Raw genomic sequence first — 27757 nt, 5'->3', positions numbered from 1 at the left:
TATAGCAATTACTGACACCCACTAGCACCTGCCCACCTGCTCCTCTCATCGCACACGAAGAGGGGGGAGAGACACACACACACACACAAATGATTCTATTCTGTCAACACTGAGATTAAATTCTATGGTGTTGTTCATAGAAACTCTACGGTATAACAACATCCCTTTTACAGTATACAACAATGAGCTTTGAAGCCTCTGTGAATATTTCATAACATGTCATAACACTGGTTAGACATGTAGTCTACAGACCACCTAACCTAATTCTAAGAGTACATAAAACATGGGGAATATGAAGTATTACTCCTTTAAGTATTCATGTCATGTTTTAAGACCAAATATAATGCACGACATACAAAAAAGACAGATCTTCTAGTCTTTGTATTAGTTCATATAAACTATATTTTTGTATGAGTTGTAATGTAAATCATATCAACTCAAACTTTATTTGTCACATGCGCTGAATACAAGTGTAGACCTTACCGTGAAATGCCTACTTATAAACCCTTAACCAACAGCGCAGTTCAAGAAGAGTTAATAAAATATTTCCCAAATAAAATAAAGTAAAAAATAATAAAAGTAACACAATAACATAAACAATAACGAGGCTACAGTTGAAGTTGGAAGTTTACATACACCTCAGCCAAATACAGTATATTTAAACTCAGTTTTTCACAATTCCTGACATTTAATCCAAGTAAACATTCCCTGTCTTAGGTCAGTTAGGATCACCACTTCATTTTAAGAATGTGAAACTTCAGAATAATAGTAGAGAGAATGATTTATTTCAGCTTTTCTTTATTTCATCACATTCCCAGTGGGTCAGACGTTTACATACTCTCAATTAGTATTTGGTAGCATTGCCTTTAAATTGTTGAACTTGGGTCAAATGTTTTGGGTGGCCTTCCACAAGCTTCCCACAATACCTTGGGTGAATTTCGTCCCATTCCTCCTGACAGAGCTGGTGTAACTGAGTCAGGTTTGTAGGCCTCCTTGCTCGCACACGCTTTTTCAATTCTGCCCACTGTCACGCCCTGACCTTAGTATTCTGTGTTTTCTTTATTATTGTGGTTAGGCCAGGGTGTGACATGGGTGATTATGTGTTTGTCATGTCTAGGGGTTTTGTAGATTGATGGGGTTGTGTTCAGTGTAGTATTCTAGGTAAGTCTATGGTTGCCTAGAGTGGTTCTCAATCAGAGGCAGGTGTTTATCATTGTCTCTGATTGGGAACCATATTTAGGCAGCCATATTCTTTGGGTATTTTGTGGGTGATTGCTTCCTGTCTCTGTGTTTTACACCAGTTAGGACTGTTTCGGGTTTTCCACATTTTCTTGTTTTGTACTGTATATATATATATTGTTCACGTTATCATCTTTATTAAAGATGTTCAACCATAACCACGCTGCATTTTGGTCCTCCTCTCCTTCCCAGGAAGAAAACCGTAACACCCACAAATGTTTTATGGGATTGAGGTCAGGGCTTTGTGATGGCCACTCCAATAAGCCATTTTGGAGGTATGCTTGGGGACATTGTCCATTTTGAAGACCCATTTGCGACCAAGCTTTAATTTCCTGACTGATATCTTGAGATGTTGCCTCAATATATCCACATAAGTTTCCTTCCTCATGAGGCCATCTATTTTGTGAAGTGCACCAGTCCCTCCTGTAGCAAAGCACCCCCACAACATGATGATGCGGATGATGGTGATGTGGATCCCAAGGAACTTGAAACTCTCGACCCGCTCCACTACAGCCCCGTTGATGTTAATGGGGCCTGTTCGCCCACCTTTCACTGTAGTCCACGATCAGTTCTTATCTTGCTCACATTGAGGGAGAGGTTGTTGTCCTGGCACCACACTGCCAGTTCTCTGACCTCCTTCCTATAGGCTGTCTCATTGTTGTCGGTGATCAGACCTACCACTGTTGTGTCGTCAGCAAACTTAATGATGGTGTTGGGAGTTGTGTTTGGCCATGCAGTCGTGGGTGAACAGGGAGTACAGGAGGGGACTAAGTACACACCCCTGAGGGGCCCCAGTGTTGAGGATCAGCGTGGCAGACGTGTTGTTGCCTACCCTCACCACCTTGGGGCGGCCCGTCAGGAAGTCCAGGATCCAGTTGCAGAGGGAGGTGTTTAGTCTCAGGGTCCTTAGCTTAGTGATGAGCTTAATGGGCACTATGGTGTTGAACGCTGAGCTGTAAGTCAATGAACAGCATTCTCACATAGGTGTTATTTTTGTCTAGGTGGGAAAGGGCAGTGTGGAGGGCGATTGAGATTGCCTCATCTCTGGATCTGCTGGGGCGGTTTTTGAATTGGAGTGGATCTAGGGTATCCGGGAGGATGCTTTTGATGTGAGCCATGACCAGCCTTTCAAAGCACTTCATGGCTACCAGCGTGAGTGCTACGGGACGGTAATCATTTATGTATTAGTTGTAATATAAACAATAGGTTTGTACTAGTTGTAATATAAACAATAGGTTTGAATGAGTTGTAATATAAACAATAGGTTTGTACTAGTTGTAATATAAACAATAGGTTTGTACTAGTTGTAATATAAACAATAGGTTTGAACTAGTTGTAATAAACAATAGGTTTGTACTTGTTGTAATTTAAACAATAGGTTTGACCTAGTTGTAATATAAACAATAGGTTTTAACTAGTTGTAATATAAACAATAGGTTTGTACTAGTTGTAATAAACAATAGGTTTGTACTTGTTGTAATTTAAACAATAGGTTTGACCTAGTTGTAATATAAACAATAGGTTTGTACTAGTTGTAATGTAAACAATAGGTTTGTACTAATTGGTACTGCAGTAAGAGCACCAGACTGAGCCATTCACACACACACACACACACACACACACACACACACACACACACACACACACACACACACACACACACACACACACACACACATCCCATTTCAGCGTCCCCCTTTAATCTTACAGGGACATCAATTATTCAGCGTGAGCAGGTGGGACGGGAGGTGAAGGGTGAGGAGGAGGTGTGGTTTATGCGGAAAGGGGAGCAACATTCAAAGAAGCACCCCCACCCCAACCCATCCCATCCCAGCCCACTCCCACCCCAGCCCACTCCATCCCACTCCCACTCCCACCCCATTGCAGCCCACTCCCACTCCATCCCAGCCCACTCCCGAGGCCATGAATGGCAATTTGGAGGCAGCCAAAGATGTAAGAGGGAGAGGACAAAGAAGCCTAAGGGAGTGATGTGTGACCTTAGCACGCTAGGCAACACAGACACACTTCTGCCCTGCAATACTTTGGTATTTTTACTATTACATTGTTACTGACTACTGCATTGTTGGGTTTAGGGCTTGCAAGAAAGGCATTTCACTGTACTTGTGCATGTAGCATTAAAACTTTATACGCTAAAAACACACACAACCTCACAGTTGCAGTTATAGTAGGCACAAGCTAAAAATACCTGATGCGTTTCTGAGAGGTTCTTCTTCATCATCAAATCTGTGATCTTATTAAAAGATCCCAGTGGAAAGAGAGAGTAGCATCTCAAAATCAACTGAAATAAAAACAAGCAGCCTCTTGTTTGTTATACTTGCAACTGCTTAAACACAGACAGACACACACACAGACACACACACAGACACACACACAGACACACACACAGAGCAGAGACACCATTGATCAACCTAAGGAAACTAGGTCTCGCTGCATGAAGCCAAGAAACATGCACGCTCAACCTCAACGCCCTCCTCACACACACACAGCTCAAGAAAGTTATCTCGTCAACAAAGGGAAAGGGGGATACCTAGTCAGTTGTACAACTGAATGCATTCAACTGAAATGTGTCTTCTGCATTTAACCCAAGCAGGGTGCACTGTGATTGGTTAAAGAGTGAGGTCAGTGAGCAGCGCTTGGGGAGTGAGGGATGGATGGAGAAGAGAAGAGCAGCACACACACACACAAACACACACACACAAAGCATATAACAGAACCTCATGAAACACACAGCCACCGCTGGAGAGAGAGAGATGGAAAGAGGGAGGGAGAGAAACCATTCCCTCCATACTACCATTGTACTGATCACTACAACAGGACAGAGAACCATTCCCTCCATACTACCATTGTACTGATCACTACAACAGGACAGAGAACCATTCCCTCCATACTACCATTGTACTGATCACTACAACAGGACAGAGAACCATTCCCTCCATACTACCATTGTACTGATCACTACAACAGGACAGAGAACCATTCCCTCCATACTACCATTGTACTGATCACTACAACAGGACAGAGAACCATTCCCTCCATACTACCATTGTACTGATCACTCCAACAGGACAGAGAACCATTCCCTCCATACTACCATTGTACTGATCACTACAACAGGACAGAGAACCATTCCCTCCATACTACCATTGTACTGATCACTACAACAGGACAGAGAACCATTCCCTCCATACTACCATTGTACTGATCACTACAACAGGACAGAGAACCATTCCCTCCATACTACCATTGTACTGATCACTACAACAGGACAGAGAACCATTCCCTCCATACTACCATTGTACTGATCACTACAACAGGACAAAGAACCATTCCCTCCATACTACCATTGTACTGATCACTACAACAGGACAGAGAACCATTCCCTCCATACTACCATTGTACTGATCACTACAACAGGACAGAGAACCATTCCCTCCATACTACCATTGTACTGATCACTACAACAGGACAGAGAACCATTCCCTCCATACTACCATTGTACTGATCACTACAACAGGACAGGGGTTCAAATCTATATGCAGGCTTCCCAAACCATACAGACACACAGTTACAGCACAGACTCCATATGATGGATGACATCCAGCACCTCAGGTCACCAAACACAACATACGACAGAGACGTGCCTGACCGTGTCACAACAATAGCTCTACATCCCACAGGGACACTGTGTCATGACACATGACGCTTCATGCATCATACAGTAACCCTACGAGTGGCAGCACTGTGCTGTTTGGATATTCCTGTGATGTCATCTCCATTTCTCTCAGTCTACTGTGTGTGAATGGCTCTGGGTGACAGGGGAAATAGATCCTCATACAGAGAGAGATGACTTCAGCTCTAATGATGCAGACTCACTTCTACACACAACTGTCTGCTTAGGTGAGCTTGTTTGATTTATTTCACCTTTATTTTGACAAGGAGTCATGCTGAGACCAAGGTCTCTTTTTCAGAAGAACCCTGTGTTTACAAAAATGATACACATCAATACACTACAAAAAAGCACAACAGTGATACAAATCACAATCATAGAGAACACACATTCTTCAGTAAAACAGATAATCAATCAGCAGCCATCTGAATAGAGATAGATAGGCCTAGAGATACCAAAACATCACATTTAAAGACTTTTGGAAACTATTCCAAGAGTAAGGTGCAAAAAAACTGAAAGCAGATGGAAGGAATATCCCGAGTTAGCCCTCCCTGAGACCGGGTCTGGTAGCTCCTACATCTGCAGGTTAACAATGACGCAAGGTACGGCGGAAGTTGTGTAAGGAGGCTTTATAAACTAAAATAGTGCAATGCACCGATCTACCAGACCTCAGAGGGCCAGCCTACTTTCATCAATGCATCGATCTACCAGACCTCAGAGGGCCAGCCTACTTTCATCAATGCATCGATCTACCAGACCTCAGAGGGCCAGCCTACTTTCATCAATGCATCGATCTACGAGACCTCAAAGAGGGCCAGCCTACTTTCATCAATGCATCGATCTACCAGACCTCAGAGGGCCAGCCTACTTTCATCAATGCATCGATCTACGAGACCTCAAAGAGGGCCAGCCTACTTTCATCAATGCACCGATCTACGAGACCTCAGAGGCCCAGACCACTTTCATCAATGCACCGAGACCCCAAAGAGGGCCAGCCTACTTTCATCAATGCACCGATCTACGAGACCTCAAAGAGGGCCAGCCTACTTTCATCAATGCACCGATCTACAAGACCTCAGAGGCCCAGCCCACTTTCATCAATGCATCGAGACCCCAAAGAGGGCCAGCCTACTTTCATCAATGCACCGATCTACGAGACCTCAAAGAGGGCCAGCCTACTTTCATCAATGCACTGATCTACGAGACCTCAGAGGCCCAGCCTACTTTCTGATACAGAAAGCAGTGATGTGTACTGAACCTGTCACCCTGTGTCTTTGTGTCTGTGACACAGACACACAGAGAGAGAGAGAGAGAGAGAGAGAAAGAGAGAGAGAGACACAACTTCCCCTCATTAGTGAAAGACCATTGGTCAGCAGAGTGTGAGGGCCAGATAGAGAGAGATGGCAGGGTGGAGAGCGAGAGAGAGAGATGGCAGGGTGGAGAGTGAGAGAGAGAGAGATGGCAGGATGGAGAGCGAGAGAGAGAGAGAGATGGCAGGATGCAGAGAGAGAGAGAGATGGCAGGATGCAGAGAGAGAGAGAGATGGCAGGATGCAGAGCGAGAGACAGAGAGATGGCAGGATGCAGAGAGAGAGAGAGATGGCAGGATGCAGAGCGAGAGAGAGAGAGATGGCAGGATGGAGAGCGAGAGAGAGAGAGAGATGGCAGGATGCAGAGAGAGAGAGATGGCAGGATGCAGAGCGAGAGAGAGAGAGATGGCAGGATGGAGAGCAAGAGAGAGAGAGATGGCAGGATGCAGAGCGAGAGAGAGAGAGATGGCAGGATGGAGAGCGAGAGAGAGATGGCAGGATGGAGAGCGAGAGAGAGAGAGATGGCAGGATGCAGAGCGAGAGAGAGAGAGATGGCAGGATGGAGAGAGAGAGAGAGATGGCAGGATGGAGAGCGAGAGAGAGAGAGATGGCAGGATGGAGAGCGAGAGAGAGATGGCAGGATGGAGAGAGAGAGAAATAGCCCCACAAACACACAGCATATCATTACTTCCCCAAAACAAGGTGGCCCAAAAGGCACTGGACACTGGGAGGAAATATGGTCCTGTCTGCTCTGTACCACTACGATCAACCAGAGGTGAAAGATGTCTCATTCCTCATGCCTCCATTACAGAGACCATTAGAGCACATAAAGATGTACAGCCAGATTCTGTTCTTCTACACACCCAGAGGCCGAACTCGTGGATCCCATTTTAATGTCTGTGCATGCACCATGAAGGACATGCTACCGTACCTGTAGACCTCCAAACATTGCCCTAACACTAGTTAGCACAGGCTCGCGAAACTACCTCTTAACTTCCTTTATTCTGTGCGCAATGACAACTTCTAGAATCTTGCAGTATCCCTTTAAAACTTCACTTGAAAGCCTGCTTATGAACAGTTATAACCTGCTTATGAACAGCTTATAACCTGCTTATGAACAGCTTATAACCTGCTTATGAACAGCTTATAACCTGCTTATGAACAGCTTATAACCTGCTTATGAACAGCTTATAAACTATTGTTCCCGAGTGAATAAGCAGCCTATAAGCAGTATTACCAACCAAGTATTCATAATGAAAGATAGGCCTACAGCACTGGCACTAACAGGTTTCCCCAGATCAAAGCTTTGTGAGGAAGACATTGGGGACTAATTAACTAACAGCTTTTAAAGACATGCTCCGGTACTTTGGCGACTAGTAAGTCTTTTTGAAACCTCCCGCTTTGGCCTGGATGTGTCAATATGTAGTTCACCCATGCATAATCTATGATCGGAATTACTGTCTTACCTCAATGAGGCACGAAACTGCTCGTTTGAAAGTGACTATTTTCTAGAAGCAGTGTTGCGCCATTTACCCTACATTTCCCCCGCATGGGCCAGACCCCTAGCAATTTGAGTTCCAGCCAAAGAGATTCAGCCCCTCGTAATTTGAGTGACAGCTGTCAAGAATCACACACAGCAGAGTGAAAGAGAGAGCAATGACGTGGTGCACATACAGTATCTGCACATATGTGATGTGGTACACTATTTTCGGGGACCACTTTTGGCTCATGGGTGTTTACTTTCAGAACTACTTGCTAATAAGTATACAAAAATAACAGAGAATCCCTTTAATCATACAAAATACCGTCTAGTACTACTGGCTATTATACTACCACATACAGAAATCATGACATAGAGAGAAAGGGGATTTATCGCAGTAGATACAGAGAATGTTGGTGATAGGTCAAAGGTTATACTCACTGGTTCAGTTCAACATCCAAGATGAACTGCTCACCAAACGCGTCCACCTGGAAGCTGGCTTGGGCCACGTGGTTCCCCTGTCAATAAAAAACATTCAGAAACGTTGTACAATCATCTCTATTCCATTGAGTGCTGAAAAAGCTTTTACAAAACAACTAACAATATACATACTGTACATGAACTTTAAGGAAAGGAAGACGTTCTGAGAGACAGTGGAGCTGTGATGGAAGCTGAACTAGACCCAGACATTCTGACAGACAGGGGAGCTGTGATGGAAGCTGAACTAGACCCAGACATTCTGACAGACAGTGGAGCTGTGATGGAAGCTGAACTAGACCCAGACATTCTGACAGACAGTGGAGCTGTGATGGAAGCTGAACTAGACCCAGACATTCTGACAGACAGGGGAGCTGTGATGGAAGCTGAACCAGACCCAGACATTCTGAGAGACAGGGGATCTGTGATGGAAGCTGAACGAGACCCAGACATTCCAAGAGACAGGGGAGCTGTGATGGAAGCTGAACTAGACCCAGACATTCTGAGAGACATCGGTGAAATGAACCATGCAAATCTATGTAACTCACACCCTCCCACCTCCCCTTGTACTCACACACACACACATCCACCCACCCACCCTCCCTGCTGGCTCATCCAGAACTGATTGATTGGGTTGAGGGGGAAGGTCTAATACATCCCTAGCTCTGGGCACATATGGCGCGTGGTCTATTACAGGCCCCAGGGGCATTGAGGACTTCCCACTATTGTCCCTGTGTAACTCTGAGTCCCCAGCTAGTCTAATACAGGACTAACCCCTCCTCCAGGCATGGCCCACGGGCCTGAGTCAATACACACCGGACGCTGCATTAAAACCAAGGGAGTGTGTGTGAGTATGAAATGCCGCAATCTTCACCCAAGGATGACCTTAGACCTCGGGGTCCCCTGTGGCCACAGACTCTATTGTTACTATGTGTGTGTGTGTGTGTGTGTGTGTGTGTGTGTGTGTGTGTGTGTGTGTGTGCGCGCGCGCGCATACACACACAGAGCCGAGGCACCGAGACCATCAGCGACTCCTGTTTCATTGATTAGTGCATCACAGCAGGACCTAACTCCACTGACGGAGCTAGGGGCCTACCAGGGAGTGCTGTTATCCTACTACAACACAGACAGCCTTAAACACACACACACACACTGATGGAGCTAGGGGCCTACCAGGGAGTGCTGTTATCCTACTACAACACAGACAGCCTTAAACACACACACACTGATGGAGCTAGGGGCCTACCAGAGAGTGCTGTTATCCTACTACAACACAGACAGCCTTAAGCACACACACACACACACTGATGGAGCTAGGGGCCTACCAGGGAGTGCTATTATCCTACTACAACACAGGCAGCCTTACACACACACACACACACACACACACACACACACTCCACTGATGGCTATGGGCCGATGACTATAAGTGCTTTTCCTCCACAGAAACACTAAAACAGCACTCAGCTGAGCTCTTCTCAAAGCTCCTCTTTTAAAAATGTGTACAGTAGGTTACGCCTTTAACTGAAAATAGTAGACTCAATGCAAGTCCATAAATAGTTATTTTTGTGTGTCATACGTTTAAGAATGATTTGACAGGTTCCTTTCAGATGTTATGATACCGAGCTAAAAACAGTCGAAATCCGAGCATAATTAGACAATATGACGCTGAGAATGCAGGCTGTGTGACAAAGTGGCTGATTTGAGGTCAGTTTAAAACTCTCTCTGGGGATGACAAGAAACTCAGACTGATCAGATCAAATGAAGATCCCATCATCTCTCTCTTTGTGGGGCAGTATAATTTCACCTGGAGTCACCTGATGCAGTTGTGCTGTAAATAGTGGCAAAAAGATGAGGCAGTGTTTCCCCCAATAACTTTCTTTTAGGCGGCACAAGAATCTTATTTTGAAGACAAATGAAGCCAAACCAGTTTATCAGTATCTGGCACACATGTTCCAGTCCCAAGTTAACTGTTCTAATGACGTACGCTCGTACTAGTAAACAAACTGAAAGGGTGCATATAAACAGAGAAAGAGCACATTCTACATTGTCACCTCACTGAAAACGTCCTATTTTGGGGGCGACTAAAACCATGGTTTGGTCAAACTATAAAGTGCATTATCCTCATGATTCCTGTAATGAAAGTGTCTGCCCTTGTGCCTGTGCTCTCGATGTCCCTCTGCTCAGGCTGAAATTTCAGGTGGTCTTTTCAAACAGCTCTTACACTAAAAGGGCACTAATCATAATTTCACAGTATTATTCCAACTTCATAGTGTGGAAATATATATAAAACACAGACAAATCACGTGTTGACTGCACTGGGACTTTAATATCAATGACACAACTAGATTTGAGATAAATGGAAGGAATAGTGGAATAAAAATCTGATGTTTATAACGTGTACATTTCAGAGGTAGAGAGCCTTATGATTGTATCTGAGTATCCAGACTAGGTCTTCACATCAAACAGATCATTTAATTGCCAAAGCAACCACCCAGCTAGTGAACTGTAAAGGATGCCAACCAGATAGAGAGCAGACTCTCTTTAACCATCCAAGAAGCAAGTGTCTCAGACATAGGGCCATGTGGGTTACGGGGGAATCCATTGTAAGGGCACAAACCAATCATTAGGTCCGCTCACCTTTATAATAATAAGAACCTCTCTTACTATATAAGGAAAACAACATATTTGACCCAATTAAACATGTATGGAAGTTATAGGCCTATTTGTCTATTCATTCTAATGCATAGGCTTCATCCCCATGTGTTTCATGCATGGGCTCTTTTTCTGATCAGGCCTGAGCCTGTCTTTTGTGTATGTATGTGCATAGAAACCCCACAATATACCACCAGGCTATCTTTATTTTGCTCAATGAAAAGACATTTCTGTAAATAGACCACTAGTCAAAAGAACTATCTTGTTAAAGGTGAAAATGTGATCTTGACGAATTCTCTGTGAAATGCGTAAAAAGGAGATGATTCAACAAAAACATAAACAACATGAGAATAGCGGGATGTCTCCAATAGCAATTGCGTACCAAAGGCATTTGTCTCTCTGCACATAGCGGAGCTCCATCGCCACCGTCACCATAACAAATAACACCACCACTGTGTAGGCTACCTGTGTGGGGCTGGAACTGGCTCTAGTCCTGGTGCTGATGACATCGTGGGTGATTTGACTGTGGTTGTGCATGCTGTAGAGCAGACGGAGAGGGACCGTGTCCTCCTTCCCGGCGAACCTGCTCGCATCACGAACAGCCTTCGCCTGCGACAAGGCGTCTCCTGCACAGGGAGGAAACAGCGATGTTTAAGATTGCGATAGCTACCCTGGCGCAAAACACAGCTACAAGCGCCTATACCAAAACATACATCAATGTGAAATAGCACTGTAATGGTTTTGGAATAGCTTTCCTCAAATTGTTTTAATTAATAATAGACCGATTCCCATTCATACGGTTACATTAAATGCATATTTTAGAGGTTGTTTACGTTGGGGATTCAGGCTCCCTCTCTGGCAGCATAATAACATGAAATGTGGAACATTGGTGATGCTGTTGCCATTCGGATCTATTCCAATAAAATACATAGCAATATTTGTTGTCATAAATACATTACCATTTCGAGGTATATGATTGCTGGAATGAACGATGCACATCAGTTCATAGATGCACAAAAGGGAAATCCACCATCGCCGATACATCGTCATCAGTTCTTCTTCATCGAATGGACAGAAAGAGGGACAACAAAAAAAGCGATATCCTAAAACGGATTTGGGCACCTCTCTCTTCGCTAGAGGAGGTTCGGGGTTGAGAAGCACAGATGAACGTGCGCGCTGGTCGTCTGCTTAGCGCAGTCTCTTGTGCTGGTGGCCATCGGGGTGCTCTTGCTGCCCCTGCATTGAGACGCTCCCGCTGCTGTTTCTACCGCTTGAACGCCAAGTGCATCTGAGCGCGCTGAGTCTCTATGGAACACAGAGCGGAGAGGGAGGAGAGGTAAGAGGAAGGGAGGAGAGGTGACACATTAAAGCACATCAATATCCAGTAGCTCACTGCAGAAGCGCCTCATGCGTAAACATGAGAGGAGAACAGCGATTGCCGAGACGGGATGTCGGGAACTGTAGTGTGCACGCTCCATCTCCATACAGACCTAGACTACCTTCTGACCGCTTCTGCGCATAATCATAGAAGGGCACAATCACTGAAGGGCACCGTCAAGATAAACAAACTGTAATACTGCTATGTTGTGTAATAACAGCCCATCATGCTCTTTCTAGACTATATTCTCAGTTGTATAATTAGTCCAACCCACAGACAGATGACGCTATTATTCCTTTTATATCATCTGCGTCCACCTGTAATGTGCCCAGCCGTCTGTCTATACACTGGTGTTCCCCTGCGACCGGCTCATACATTAAACATCCTCCGTTCAGGCTGCAAAAGGCATCAGTTTCCTCCTAAAATCGGTTTAATTGCCCTTCAGCCTAAAAAACGTGAAAATATACGTACTATTTGAATAAAACACAATTTTCCACCACCATGCTAGAGTGGCTAATGCTACTTCCTGATGTTGCGCATTGTGTTTTGCCATGGATAAACTATTGTAAGCAGGTCCCCTACAATCCCCTACAAGCATACACATACACCAGAAATCATCACAACTTGATCATGTATTAAACCCCTTTAGGCTTATAGCGCATTTTATAGCGCATTTTAGGAGCAATCCAAATGTAATAACATTCACAAGTGCCATATTTGGTCTCAAAACAAACCTCTAGGCCAATTGATATTTGTATTCAAGATGATCCTACAACCCAGGGGAATACAGTGCAAGAGGCATCACTACAGCCCCTGGTTCGATTCCAGACTGTATCACATCCGGCCGTGATTGGGAGTCCCATAGGGTGGCTCCCAATTGGCCCAGCGTCGTCCGGTTTGGCCGGGGTAGGCCGTCATTGTAAATAAGAATTTGTTCTTACCGGACTTACTTAGTTAAATAAAAATACATTTTTAAATAAGGTCCCCAAGAACACAGTGGCCTCCATCATTCTTAAATGGAAGAAGTTTGGAACCACCAAGACTCTTCCTTGAGCTGGCCACCCGCCCAAACTGAGCAATCGGGGGAGAAGGGAGGGAGGGAGTTGCAGCGACAGATGAACCTTTGTCACTGACAGAGCTCCAGAGTTCCTCTGTGGTGATGGGAAAAACTTCCTGAAGGACAACTATCTCTGCAGCACTCCACCAAATCAGGCCTTTATGGTAGAGTGGCCAAACAGAAGCTATTCCCTAGTAAGAAGCACACAGCCCACTTGGAGTATTCCAAAAGGCACCTAAAGGACTCTCAGACCATGAGAAACAAGATTCTCTGGTCTGATGAAACCAAGATTAACCTGTTTGGAGTAAAGGGTCTGCATACTTTTTTTTATATACATTTGCAAAAATGCTGTTTTTGCTTTGTCATTATGGGTTATTGTGTGTAGATTGAGGAGGGAAAAAACCTATTTAATACATTTTAGATTTTTTATAATTTCACCTTTATTTAACCAGGTAGGCTAGTTGAGAACAAGTTCTCATTTACAACTGCAACCTGGCCAAGATAAAGCATAGCAGTGTGAACAGACAACAACACAGAGTTACACATGGAGTAAACAATAAACAAATCAATAACAGTAGAAAAAAAGAAAAAAGAGTCTATATACATTGTGTGCAAAAGGCATGAGGAGGTAGGGGAATAATTACAATTTAGCAGATTAACACTGGAGTGATAAATGATCAGATGGTCATGTGCAGGTAGAGATACTGGTGTGCAAAAGAGCAGAAAAGTTAATAAATACAAACAGTATGGGGATGAGGTAGGTCAATTGGGTGGGCTATTTACCGATGGACTATGTACAGCTGCAGCGATCGGTTAGCTGCTCAGATAGCAGATGTTTAAAGTTGGTGAGGGAGATAAAAGTCTCCAACTTCAACGATTTTTGCAATAATAAGAATAAGGCTGTAACTTTAAAAAATGTGGAAAAAGTCAAGGGGTCTGAATACATTCCAAATGCATTGTATGGCTAGCCCCATATCCTCCTCAACATTACTTCCACCTGCTCTCTTTACCTATTGATTGCTCATTGTCAGCAAATAATCCTTGTCTCTGTTCAGGCATGTGTACAGATAGGGCTCTACCTGTGCAGAGCACATGCCCCTCCAGTCTCCAAAGTACACTTTTCCATGGTGGTATAATTTCCCCCAAAAATGTGTAAAAAAAAAAAAAATACAATAAATATGTCATTGTTCTAAACCCACTGAACTCGAATTCTCACCTATTCTTCCAAACCAAAAATGTGTGAGTCTTGATTGTTGACCAATGACCAGCAGCGTTGCATGGGTAAAATCACTGGGGAAGCCTCCACTATTCCAGCACCATTTCAACTTCAACATCATCAAATCACCTTTGCTTAGTCTAATACAGTGACAACTAAAAGGTACCAAAAACGATTTAGTCCAATCAACATAGGCTAAATATGTGGCTGTCCATGGTTCTGATTTTATGCGTGTGTGCGTGGTCTTTCATGCAAGTATAAAAACATGTTGACCCACTCTACTTGTAGAGAAACGCCAATGCCATCCTCTCTTTCATGCTGACGAAATGGTCTATCACTCTGTCATACAGTACAAGCTTTTATCTTTTGGTGTCCTGGGCGACCTGCCTAAAAGGCTTGCTAGCTAGCTTAACTGTAATTCATGGGCAACGTTAGCTATTTAACATTAGTGTTCTACATCTAGCTACATATTGAACTTCCATCCTCTCAGGCCAGGGGCACAACGTATAAATTAATGGTTCCATCAGAATCGCCGTTATAATCATTGTAAAGTACAGAGAATTAAGTAAAACCACAACTCCAAATCTTTATATCCATCCATGGCTAATTTAGGAAAGTGCCCATTTTAGCTAGCTAGCCACTGGAGGACAACAACACAACGAGATGCAACAATGCAAGTTTTTCTGTCAATGATGTATGCTCTCAATGGGATTTGATACTAGTGAAGCCAAAATCCAAGCTGGCTTCCCTTGACACTTTTTTTTTGTTGGTGCGCCAGGACCATTCAATTGAGCTCGCTCAGTTTAGCTCAATGCTGATATACTTTTTCTGTCAAGGGAGGCCTGACAGAAGGTTAAATAAAGGTTCAATTTCAAATTTCAAATGCTCATTGGCTTCCCTTGCCTTCAATGCTTTGGCAGCAACAATGTCATCCTCATTTGGACCAGACAGAATCAGGTAGATGGCCTACACATGGAGACAGAGGGGAGCTGTTTCGCTCTCTCAGATGCTTTCTCCTGTGAGATACAGTCAAGCTTACGAATTAAAGGAAAATTATGAAACACAGAGACGAAAGATAAATTATTTCGTTTTTTATTTGTTCCTTGGTAAGTTTGGGAGGGGGGGGGGGGGGGGGGGGCTGGCTTCCCTTGGCATTCATAAATACACTCCACTGACAATGACCAGTCATCAGCATTGTTGGGCAAAGGTGGTATGGGTTAAACTAAGCTAATGTTTAGGGTAGGGATGTCCCAAGGATTCCAAATAGCCCTACCCTATTCAGATTAGTGGCCAGAAAGACAGTATTACCCGGCAAAAACAGAGTAGGCCTACATTAATCATCCATATAAAATACAGTTTAGCAATCAACTACTGACTCATCATTGCCAGAACAACAGGCTACCTGGTGATGTGGTCTTATTTCAGAAATTGCCAGTAGCCACCCAAACTTGGCCTATGTCTAAAGAAGCTGTAACATCGATATTATGACTTCAACATTATGGGATGAAGATGTTACATATTCTGGCAAATGCATTACGATATTTGTGAGGCAGAACAGGGCTACCCAGCTGGCATCAAGCACTTTTTAGGCAGGCTGCCCTCCAAAGTGATGGCTGGTGGAAACGGAACGCGCTTTCTGAAATTGTGTGTACTTTACTCATCAGATTGTGCTGTTCTTCTCTCTTGTCATTTTTGCTTAATGAGTCTGTAACCGCAGTGCAGATTTTTGTTGTTGTGGGGGGTGTGTCCATTTTTTTTAGTTTGAGCACATGCCGCCCCCCCCCCCCCCAAAAAAGGTCTGTGCACGGCCCTGCCTGTTTACAGCCCAGACACCAAGTTTAAATTGCATCTCCTATTCAGTCACTAATCACCAGCGCCACATAACTCCCATCTGACCACTGTGCATTCATTTTAAAGAAATGAGGGAGAACAAGAGCACTGTGCTAAATACAGGCACACAAATAAGGAAAGTCTAGAAAACTGATGCATTTCTCCTTCAGTTATGCTGAGGTGAATTCTAGATGCATTTAGTACATGAGAAAGTGCAAATACTTCTTTATTACTGTTGTGGAGGGAAAGAGGAAGCAATCCCTCTCGCCTTGTCTCAGAGTCTCTCTGTGTTGGTGGCTGTATAAGAGGACGATGTGCTTTATGACAAGTTAGCCTTGAGGGAGTCCTCTCCTTTGTGTAACACAGCTTGTCCAGGGTCAGAGCTATGTACTCTTATCTAGGAGAATGTGCTCATTCAACTGATCACAGACATGTCAGAGCGGTTTAGGTAGTCTTTCATTTATCAAACAGACGTCACGTAGATTCCTTTTTCACCTGTACAATATGTACGGAAATGTAATGACAATTCAATAGAAGACCTTCGGTTGTATCCCTTTTTATTTTTTAAATTAAAAAAATATATACAATACCACATACTAAAAACACAACCATGCAGTTCCTCTGGACACCAGAACACATGCAGGCGTTGTACAGAACCGAGGATAGTGCTCCAGCCTGTTCTCCAGATAAAACCAGTCATGGTAAAAAAGCCAGGTAGACTAAAAGCTGCCATGGTTAAATCAACACAACAGTGTTGCGCCACCACCCTCCCAACCTGAAGGGAACTACTGACTTCCCTTTATAGAAGTCATAGGTTTAAAGAGCCACAGTCAATGGGTTCCCATATAGATCTGCTATGTCACTTAATGAAACTGTCATACAATAAGTTCATATGGTGAGTCCGTAACAAGTTAGCGCTCATATTGGGAAGATTCTGGGTCACCCTAACCCCCCCTGTCCTCACTGGAGTGGAACAGCTGGGAAAGCCTCTGAACTCACACTCCATGTCCTCACTGGAGTGGAACAGCTGGGAAAGCCTCTGAACTCACACTCCATGTCCTCACTGGAGTGGAACAGCTGCCAGAGGTTCAGCAGAGAGCTGCTGGGAACATTGCTCGGTTTTTCCTGCTCCTGAGCAGTCCGCTGCTTCTCAACTTTCCTTCTCTTCCGTCTGTAATCCCTGACCCTCCTCTGTAACGTCCTGGCAGGAGGAGGGGTGTGTGTCTCCGTGTCACCTGCCTCGAGCTCCGGAACACCCCCAGTATTCCTGGGAAGAGTATCCCCAGCCAACGTATCATGACTCAGTTCACTCTCCTCTAAAGCTCTGAGCTTGTGGTGTTCTGAAGGCCCTGCCACCTCGTACTGACTGGAAGGGACCTTCACACGTCTAGCTGGATCGCCACATTGTAAATCCTCTGTGTGACTAAATGAAGAGCGGCCATCTTTGCCTGTGTGAGTTCTCTGGCCCTGATGGGAAAGTCTGGGGCTGGCGACAGAGTCATGGGTAGAAGGGTCTATTTCTGCATTAGACACAGGTGTCTGACTCAGCCCAGCCCTCTGGGGGTGCTTGCGCGGGTATCCCTGTCGGCAGCATTGTTTGCAGGACAGGGATCTGTGCTTGGGCTGGGGTCTGTCTGGGACGTAAGAGCACCTCTTCTCACCCTCGCTGGTGCTGTGGGGAACAGGGGCTCCTCGGCTGCGCTTCCGAGGCTGTTCCAAGGGGTTTTCCACACTCGGAGAGAGAGTGGGCTCCACTGTAGTAGACCAGAGGGACATTAATCCCCCCTTCAGCTCTTTGGTTTCCATCTGTATACTGGGTCCAGGAACACACATCAGGGAGGTTATGCTGTACTTTGACCTGTGGGAACAAAAAATGACTTAGAGATGTGGTGATCAGCACAACATAGAAAATCAGGGGTGGAAAAAAACCAGGCAATCTGCAAAATGTTTCACACAACATTGCATTTGTTTTCCTAACAAACATGTAACTGAACAGCATTCAATATATGTGCGTTTACTTTTGATTTGGGTAGATTTTGCTCCTGTGTGGACAATTGGTAGCGCATGGTGCTTGCAACGCCAGGGTTGTGGGTTCCATTCCCACGGTGAATTTAGAAAATGTAAGTCGCTCTGGATAAGAACGTCTGCTAAATGACTAAAATGTAAAAATGTAAGACTAATGTACCTTGTGGTTGGAGTTTGTGTTGTTTTGACGTGACTGAAGTTGAAGGGCAGTGTGGTGATGAGCCTGTCCACCACCAGGTACTCATCACTTCTGGAGAAGGCCTTGTGCTGCTTACTCCGCAGGTGCTGCAGAATACAGACACAAGTCAAGCATTCCCACAACGTCTGCTACCACTACATCAAGTACAGAAGGCCTTTTGTACATGATTAGGTCCTCGTTATAAACACGTGTTAACTATGTTTACATACATTAAACAGATGTATTCTAACTCACAGCTTTGATGTTGTTGTATTTGAGCGTGCAGCACTCGCAGTAGCCTCCACGTTTCTTCTCCCTGTTCCTCCTGGCCCGGTCCTGCCCCCTCGCCTCACTGGCTGACACTCTCGCCCCTCGGTTCCTGAGACACCTATAGGTCAGTAATTTATAGCCAGGTCAGAGTTCAATCACATATAGTTGCCTAGCAACCAAGACTTAGCAGTTAGTCCCGGAGGGTGCTAAGCAATACATAACCATTTTCTGCTGTAGCAATCCCCATCAACAACAGTAGGAAAAGCTGGATGTTTTGTTGAATCAGGTTAAAACACAAATGCCAAGACAGGGGAATATACTGCCACACTGCTTTTCTGTAATTGGTGGATTTTCTTTATGTTCACAACAAGAAGGGTTAAGAAGGTGAGGCGTTTGGTGAATTTAGACTCCATACCCGTGCACTTTAGGTCTCTTCCCAGAGTATTCCTGGTCCTCTACATAGAATGGACTGCAGGGGGGAGCTGACGTTAGGTTAAACTCTGGCATGTTCGGCATGGCCAGATAAATTGGACGGTAATGTCTGGCAGAGAGACATAAGATAGATGCTCAAACACCAACAAAATTACAATAAGAATTGCCTTAATATGTCAATACTACAGACATCAGAGTCTATCATCTCTTTTATAGACCCACCTACTGGAGTCCACTACCTTTACAAAGGGTTTACGGATCCTTCCACCTGAGTAAAACAGAACAAAGCATTAGAGACCGTGCCTATGTCTGGGTCAAATACCTTCTCATAATGATATACAGGAGGACGACTCATAATAATGGCTGGACGGAGCAAATGGAATGGCACCAAACACATGGGCTCCAGAGTGGCGCAGCGGTCAAAAGCACTGCATCTCAGTGCTAGAGGCGTCACTGCAGACACCCTAATTCAAATCCAGGCTGTATCACAACCGTCCATTATTGGGAGTCCTATAGATTGGCCCAGTGTCGTCCGGTTTTGGCCGGTGTAGGCCGTCATTGTGAATAAGAATTTGTTCTTAACTGCCTTGTCTAGTTGTTAAATAAAGGTTAAATAAAAAATGTATAAATAAAAAGTTGTTTGGGAGTCCCATAGGGCGGCGTACAATTGGCCCAGCGTCATCCGGGGTAGGCCATCATTGTAAATAAGAATTTGTTCTTAACTGACTTGCCTAGTTAAATAAATAAAATAAAAAATGTATTTGATACCATTCCACTGATTCTGCTCCAGCCATTACCACAAGCCCGTCCTCCCCAATTAAGGTGCCACTGACCTCCTGTGAGTACCAGTGTTATCGTACAACCAACATCAACCTTAATCTACTGAGACGATATACGTAGGTGTTAGAAGTTCTCTATAACAATAACACAGTGATGAAGCAGTAAACAGTCAACGGAGACACATGCAGCAGGACATTATTTACCCTTATACTTCTGGAAGGCTGGTTTTCCTGTAGGTTCTCTTTTGGCCTACATTAGTAAGGAATAACACACAAGACTGGTGTAAGTGATATGTTATTCCAGGAAAGAACTGTCAAAATATAAGTCCAGAAACATGACTTACACTTTTCTTGACAGCAGCTGTGGTTGCGGTTGGCTTTTCAGCAGTATACTTAACATTACTTTTCTTCTTTTCCATATAAGCCATTACATCTGGAATTGAAGGAAATTCAAGAAAATATTTTTTTTGCATATGAAAGTATCATTGTCATAATAAGCATTATGTCAACATTTCTTATCTAACTAATTAATAGACATGTTACCTTCAATGTACAGGATTTTCACTCCCCACTCCAGAGCATTGGACAGGATCTCGTTGACCTGTATTCTCACCTACAGGGTAAAAACAAATAAACATCTTAACCCGAAGAACTGAAATCCAAAGTATCTCCTGAAGTATGAATAAACATTTCGATCCAAAGTGCAAACTTTCCTGAAGTTCCTGACGACTATCAGTCAGAAACAATAAAAGTAACATGTGGCATTAGGTTGGAAATAGCTTGCCAAACTCATTAGTGAGGATCTTAACAAACCTGCTCTTTTACAACTCTCTTCACAAAAGACTTGCCCCTGCTTATGACCACCTGTCAAATACCGGAGAGATAGGGAGAGATGGATAAATATATATATGGATAGCTTCAGTTTTAGAGCATATCATGGAAAATGACCCCACTGAGATACAGATACCAGTGACAGACACAGAGAGGAATTGGCTCACCAAGTCTGCCTGGCCCTGGGAGCTTCCTTTGAGGCTGTCTCTGTGGCTGCCGGGACGGGGGAGGGGGTGGGGAGAGCTGTGCCCAGAGTCAGGGCTTGGGACAAGTGAGTCGCGGCCATGACACTGCACATACCTGGCCTCTCTCTTATTAGACACCAGGTACTTGATCTCCTTGCTGAAGAACTTCTCCACCGTCTGAGAGAGGGGACAGAGACACTGGGTCAGATGCGGGGGGGGGGGGGGGGGGGGGTCTGTGCATATTTGTAAACAACAGCTGGTGCACGAAATCTAAGGAAGTCTCTAGATTTTGCTCGCCTGAAGTAGAGTATATTGTGATAAATTGCAGGCCACACTACTTGCCTAGAGAGTTTTCAGCCATACTTTCGTGGCTGTTTATTTACCACCACAGACAGATGCTGGCACTAAGACCACACGAAGTCAGCTGAATAAGGAAATAAGCAAACAGGAAACCACTCACCCAGAGGCGGCGCTCCTAGTGGCCGGAGACTTTAATGCAGGGTAACTTAAATCAGTTCTACCAAATTTCTATCAACATGTTAAATGATCACCTGTACTCCTCGCCCTCCATTTGGTAAATCTGACCACAACTCTATCCTCCTGATTCCTGCTTACAAGCAAAAATTAAAGCAGGAAGCACCAGTGACTCGGTCTATAAAAAAAAGTGGTCAGATGAAGCAGATGCTAAACTACAGGACTGTTTTGCTATCACAGACTGGAACATGTTCCGGGATTCTTCCGATGGCATTGAGGAGTACACCACATCAGTCACTGGTTTTATCAATAAGTGCATTGAGGACGTCGTCCCTACAGTGACTGTACGTACATACCCCAACCAGAAGCCATGGATTACAGGCATCATTCGCACTGAGCTAAAGGGTAGAGCTGCCGCTTTCAAGGTGCGGGATTCTAACCCAGAAGCTTACAAGAAATTCTGCTATGCCCTGCGACAAACCATCAAACAGGCAAAGCGTCAATACAGGGCCAAGATTGAACCATACTACACCGGCTCCGATGCTCATCTTATGTGGCAGGGCTTGCAAACTATTACAGACTACAAAGGGAAGCACAGCCGCGAGCTGCCCAGTGACACAAGCCTACCAGACGAGGTAAATTACTTCTATGCTCACGTCGAGGAAAACAACACTGAGGCATGCATGAGAGCATCAGATGTTCCAGATGACTGTGTTAACACGCTCTCTGTAGCCGACGTGAGAAAGACCTTTAAACAGGTCAACATACACAAGGCTGCGTGGCCAGACGGATTACCAGGACGTGTGCTCCGGGCACGTGCTGACCAACTGGCAAGTGTCTTTACTGACATTTTCAACATGTCCCTGATTGAGTCTGTAATACCAACATGTTTCAAGCAGACCACCATAGTCCCTGTGCCCAAGAACACAAAGGCAACCTGCCTAAATGACTACAGACTCGTAGCACTCACGTCCATAGCCATGAAGTGCTTTGAAAGGTTGGTAATGGCTCACATCAACACCATTATCCCAGAAACCCTAGACCCACTCCAATTTGCATACCATCCAAATAGATCCACAGATGATGCAATCTCTATTGCACTCCACACTGCCCTTTCCCACCTGGACAAAAGGAACACTTATGTGAGAATGCTGTTCATTGACTACAGCTCAGCGTTCAACACCATAGTGCCCTCAAAGCTCATCACTAAGCTAAGGATCCTGGGACTAAACACCTCCCTCTGCAACTGGATCCTGGACTTCCTGATGGGCCGCCCCAGGTGGTGAGGGTAGGTAGCAACACATCTGCCACTCTGATCCTCAACACTGGAGTTCCACAGGGGTGCGTGCTCAGTCCCCTCCTGTACTCCCTGTTCACCCACGAATGCATGGCCAGGCATGACTCCAACACCATCATTACGTTTGCAGACAACACAACAGTGGTAAGCCTGATCACTGATAACGACGAGACAGCCTATAGGGAGGAGGTCAGACCTGGCCAGGTGGTGTCAGAATAACAACCTATCCCTCAATGTAACCAAGACTAAGCAGATGATTGTGGACTACAGGAAAAGGAGGACAGAGCATGCCCCCATTCTCATCAACGGAGCTGTAGTGGAGCAGGTTGAGAGCTTCAAGTTCCTTGGTGTCCACATCAACAACAAACTAGAACGGTCCAAACACACCAAGACAGTCGTGAAGAGGGCACAACAAAGCCTATTCCCCCTCAGGAAACTAAAAAGATTTGGCATGGTTCCTGAGATCCTCAAAAGTAGAGGTCGACCGATTATTGGAGGACCAAAAAAAGCCGATACCGATTAATCGGACGATTTTTAAAATGTATTTGTAATAATGACAATTACAACAATAATGAACACTTATTTTAACTTAATAAAATCTATTTAGCCTGAAACATGTTTTTGCATTATTTAAACCAAATTGAACAAAGTGTTGGAGAAGAAAGTAAAAGTGCAATATGTGCCATGTAAGATAGCTAACATTTAAGTTCCTTGCTCAGAACATGAGAACATATGAAAGCTAGTGGTTCCTTTTAACATGAGTCTTCAATATTCCCAGGTAAGAAGTTTTAGGTTGTAGTTATTATAGGACTATTTCTCTCTATACCATTTGTATTTCATATACCTTTGACTATTGGATGTTCTTATATGCATTTTAGTATTGCCAGTGTAACAGTATAGCTTCCGTCCCTCTCCTCGCTCCTACCTGGGCTCGAACCAGGAACACATCGACAACAGCCACCCTCGAAGCAGCGTTACCCATGCAGAGCAAGGGGAACAACCACTCCAAGTCTCAGAGCGAGTGACGTTTGAAACGCTGTTAGTGCGCACCCCACTAACTAGCTAGCCATTTCACATCGGTTACACCAGCCTAATCTCGGGAGTTGATGGACTTGAAATCATAAACAGCGCAATGCTTGAAGCACAACGAAGAGCTGCTGGCAAAACGCACAAAAGTGCTGTTTGAATGAATGCTTACGAGCCTGCTGGTGCCTACCATCGCTCAGTCAGACTGCTCTATCAAATCATAGACTTAGTTATAACATAACACACAGTAATACTAGCCTTAGGTCATTAATATGGTCGATTCCGGAAACTATCATCTCGAAAACAAGACGTTTATTCTTTCAGTGAAATACGGAACCGTTCCGTATTTTATCAAACGGGTGGCATCCATAAGTCTAAATATTCCTGTTACATAAAATTCTGGCAAATTAGGCGGCCCAAACTGTTGCATATACACCGAGTCTGCGTGCAATGGACGCAAGAGAAGTGACACAATTTCACCTGGTTAATATTGCCTGCTAACCTGGATTTCTTTTAGCAAAATATGCAGGTTTAAAAATATATACTTCTGTGACAAGGTAAAAATCTGTCGTTCTGCCCCTGAACCGTTCAAAGGCCGTCATTGAAAATAAGAATGTGTTCTTAACTGACTTGCCTAGTTAGATAAAGGTTCAATAAAATGTGTACATTTTATTTTGTTAATTACATTTTTTTTTTTTTAAATCGGCCAAATCGGTGTCCAAAAATACAGATTTCCGATTGTTATGAAAACTTGATATCGGCCCTAATTAAATCGGTCATTCCGATTAAAATCGGTCGACCTCTAATCAAAAGGTTCTACAGCTGCAACACCGGCAGCATCCTGACTACAGAGGGTAGTGCGTACGGCCCAGTACATCACTGGGGCAAAGCTGCCTACCATCCAGGACCTCTACACCAGGCGGTGTCAGAGGAAGGCCCTAAAAATGGTCAAAGACCCCAGCCACCCCAGCCATAGACTGTTCCCTCTACTACCGCATGGCAAGCCATACTGGAGTGCCAAGTCAAGGACAAAAAGGCTTCTCAACAGTTTTTACCCCCAAGCCATAAGACTACTGAACTGGTTATCAAATGGCTACCCGGACTATTTGCATTGTGTGCCCTCCCAACCCCTCATTTTACACTGCTACTACTCTCTGTTTATCTTTTATGCATAGTCACTTTAACTATACATTCATGTACATACTACCTCAATTGGGCCGACCAACCAGTGCTCCCACACATTGGCTAACCGGGCTATCTGCATTGTGTCCCGCTACCCACCACCCACCAACCCCTCTTTTACGCGACTGCTACTCTCTGTTCATCATATACAGTGGGGCAAAAAAAGTATTTAGTCAGCCACCAATTGTGCAAGTTCTCCCACTTAAAAAGATGAGTGGCCTAACCAGTCTCCAGATCTCAACCCCATAGAAAATCTTTGGAGGGAGTTGAAAGTCCGTGTTGCCCAGCAACAGCCCCAAAACACTGCTCTAGAGGAGATCTGCATGGAGGAATGGGCCAAAATACCAGCAACAGTGTGTGAAAACCTTGTGAAGACTTACAGAAAACGTTTGACCTCTGTCATTGCCAACAAAGGGTATATAACAAAGTATTGAGAAAAACTTTTGTTATTGACCAAATACTTATTTTCCACCATAATTTGCAAATCAATTCATTAAAAATCCTACAATGTGATTTTCTGGATTTATTTTCTCCATTTTGTCTGTCATAGTTGAAGTGTACCTATGATGAAAATTAAAGGCCTCTCATCTTTTTAAGTGGGAGAACTTGCACAATTGGTGGCTGACTAAATAATTTTTTGACCCACTGTATGCATAGTCACTTTAACCATATCTACATGTACATACCACTTCAATCAGCCTGACTAACCAGTGTCTGTAGGTAGCTTCGCTACTTTTATAGCCTCGCTACTGTATATAGCCTTTCTTTTTACTGTTGTTTTATTTATTTTCTTACCTATTGTTCACCTAACACCTTTTTTGCACTATTGGTTAGAACCTGTAAGTAAGCATTTCATTGTAAGGTCTACACCTGTTGTATTCGGCACACGTGACAAATACACTTTGATTTGGGGGAGAACACACAAGGTCCATCCTGAGCCAGAGTATTAATCAAATACTGTATTTATAATGGTGGTGAAAAGAGAGACATGACAGTGGGCAGCAGTGCAAGGGGTTTCAGGGTCTCTATGAGGACCCCACACGCACAATCTTGCACAAAGTTTTGAGCTGCTGCACTCCGGAAGGAGATATAGGTCCCACTGTTCAGCAAGAATAGGAGCAGGTTGTGCTTGATTTCGTCAGCTATCAGGTTGCTGAACAGTGGGACATAGGACAGATGCAGGCCCAATACATGGTCGGACAGTTAAGGACAGACTTTAAATATGTCTGACTTGAGTACTAACTTTCCAATGTTTTCCGTACTACATGTATTATAGTGTAGTGCTTGTATGCTGACTTCACAAAATGAATTTCTATGTAAATGGAAAATAACTTCCTGTATGTATATTGTATCAAAGTGAGTCAACCAGAGAGATAACAACTCCGGTAACAAGACAGAAGCCATCACTAGAAGATTTATGTTCCAAAAGACTGAAAGCCACTCCTCCTCCACAGTAAGTAGACAGTAGCCACATTGGTGTGAAAGCCAGCAAGTTGTCATTTCACTTCAAAATGGTCCATGATCAGCAGTATGTCAACACAACACCTTATTAACAATTCACACAACCTGTCAATTTGAATGCCCTATTTCGCTGGCTCAGGAATGATTATCCTTAACTATCATCCACATTCAATGTGCTATAATACTTTACAGTCTATGTCATGATGTCAAATGCTAACAGATGGAAACAAATATTCACTTACCCCTCCAAACCTTTTGATATCGTTCTCTAATGTCTCTGCTCTTCTGTTTGATGGCAAATCTAAGTAGAATAGTTTCCCAGTGAAAGGCTTTTTTTGGGCAGGATAAGATTCACATGGTGGTTTGGCATGGCTCTTCGAGGCTGACTTGTGCCCCTTATCAGCGAGTTTGGGGTCTGAAAAATTAGCAAAGTTAGTTTCAATTTTTGACATAACTTTCTTGCAGATAAGGCTCATCAACAATGTATTAATAACGTTCGCTAGTTACATGTTTAAAAATATCCTTTACCTTGTAAACGGGGTTTTGTAGACTTTTGGGTGCGTCTAGATTTCATCTTATTCAATATAATTTGAGAGGAGAATAGAATATCCTTGTATTCTCCTGTGTTGTAAGCAATAGACATGTTTACAAACTGAGTTAATGGATGCTAACGTTAACCGTTGTAACGTTATCTAGCTAAACTGCATAAAATCGTTAGCTTTACAAATAAAACAAAAATAAGTTTAAGGAGTAATGTAAATATTGACATAGTTAGAGAAGTTTAAAATGAAAAATAGGACTTCAAAGAAAACGAACAGACCCTAGCTAGCACAAGCAAACAACAAAACCTTACCACGGCAATTTAAACTTTGTTTTTATAGCCTGTTTTTTAAACTACAGGAAGTGGAATCTGCCAGCTAACTAGCTACTAAGTAACGTTAGCTTGCTAACTCACTGGCTAAAAGTTCATATTTACCTCGTGAGAGCCTGTGGTCTTGTAAAACAATATATTTCCCTAAATTGACATTTGTTACAACCGATTTCACGAAAGTTCAGTAGTATCTTTAAATTGTTTTGATTCCGCTAAGATTATTTTGTTGCCATAATATTTTGTTGTGCCATAGATGTTCTTTCCCGCTTCGAAAAATCCCGTCATTCCAAAAAGGGGGTGTTGTTGCTGAAAGTTATCATTACTTTCGAATGCGATGTTTCCACATATTTTTTTCTGGCTTTTCTAAATATAAAAATTGATCAAGCAAGTAACTGATTACTTTATCCTTAACGAATA

At 43.8% G+C, this 27757-nt stretch overlaps 2 protein-coding genes across 3 annotated transcripts in view; both read right to left on the bottom strand.

Moving 5' to 3' along the window:
* Positions 1 to 12434, bottom strand: part of LOC110535866 (disintegrin and metalloproteinase domain-containing protein 22) — a 131877-nt gene extending 119443 nt beyond the window's left edge. The window contains exons 1-3 of one of the 2 annotated variants that reach the window (XM_036938988.1): positions 11808 to 12434; positions 11314 to 11474; positions 8158 to 8234 (exon numbers count right to left, since the gene is read on the bottom strand). In XM_036938988.1, the coding sequence (XP_036794883.1) occupies positions 8158 to 8234; positions 11314 to 11474; positions 11808 to 11898 (329 nt within the window). In that variant the 5' untranslated portion in view covers positions 11899 to 12434. The remainder of the gene's footprint in view (positions 1 to 8157; positions 8235 to 11313; positions 11475 to 11807) is intronic. The other variant, XM_036938997.1, reaches the window with a different exon arrangement.
* A 4435-nt stretch (positions 12435 to 16869) lies between these two features.
* LOC110535823 (protein DBF4 homolog A) lies at positions 16870 to 27667 on the bottom strand. The gene is made up of 13 exons (XM_021621155.2): positions 27446 to 27667; positions 26998 to 27090; positions 26712 to 26884; positions 21012 to 21206; positions 20827 to 20877; positions 20557 to 20626; positions 20358 to 20446; positions 20218 to 20263; positions 19457 to 19502; positions 19218 to 19343; positions 18788 to 18920; positions 18515 to 18639; positions 16870 to 18187 (listed from the first exon to the last, which is right to left on the bottom strand). Exons 2-13 carry the CDS (start codon positions 27041 to 27043, stop codon positions 17290 to 17292), a joined length of 1998 nt encoding a protein of 665 aa, XP_021476830.2. The 5' UTR covers positions 27044 to 27090; positions 27446 to 27667; the 3' UTR covers positions 16870 to 17289.
* Positions 27668 to 27757: the final 90 nt, after the last annotated feature.

Source organism: Oncorhynchus mykiss, chromosome 2 (assembly GCF_013265735.2).
Source record: "Oncorhynchus mykiss isolate Arlee chromosome 2, USDA_OmykA_1.1, whole genome shotgun sequence".
NCBI lineage: Eukaryota > Metazoa > Chordata > Actinopteri > Salmoniformes > Salmonidae > Oncorhynchus > Oncorhynchus mykiss.
This window is presented reverse-complemented; position numbering and strand designations above follow the sequence as displayed.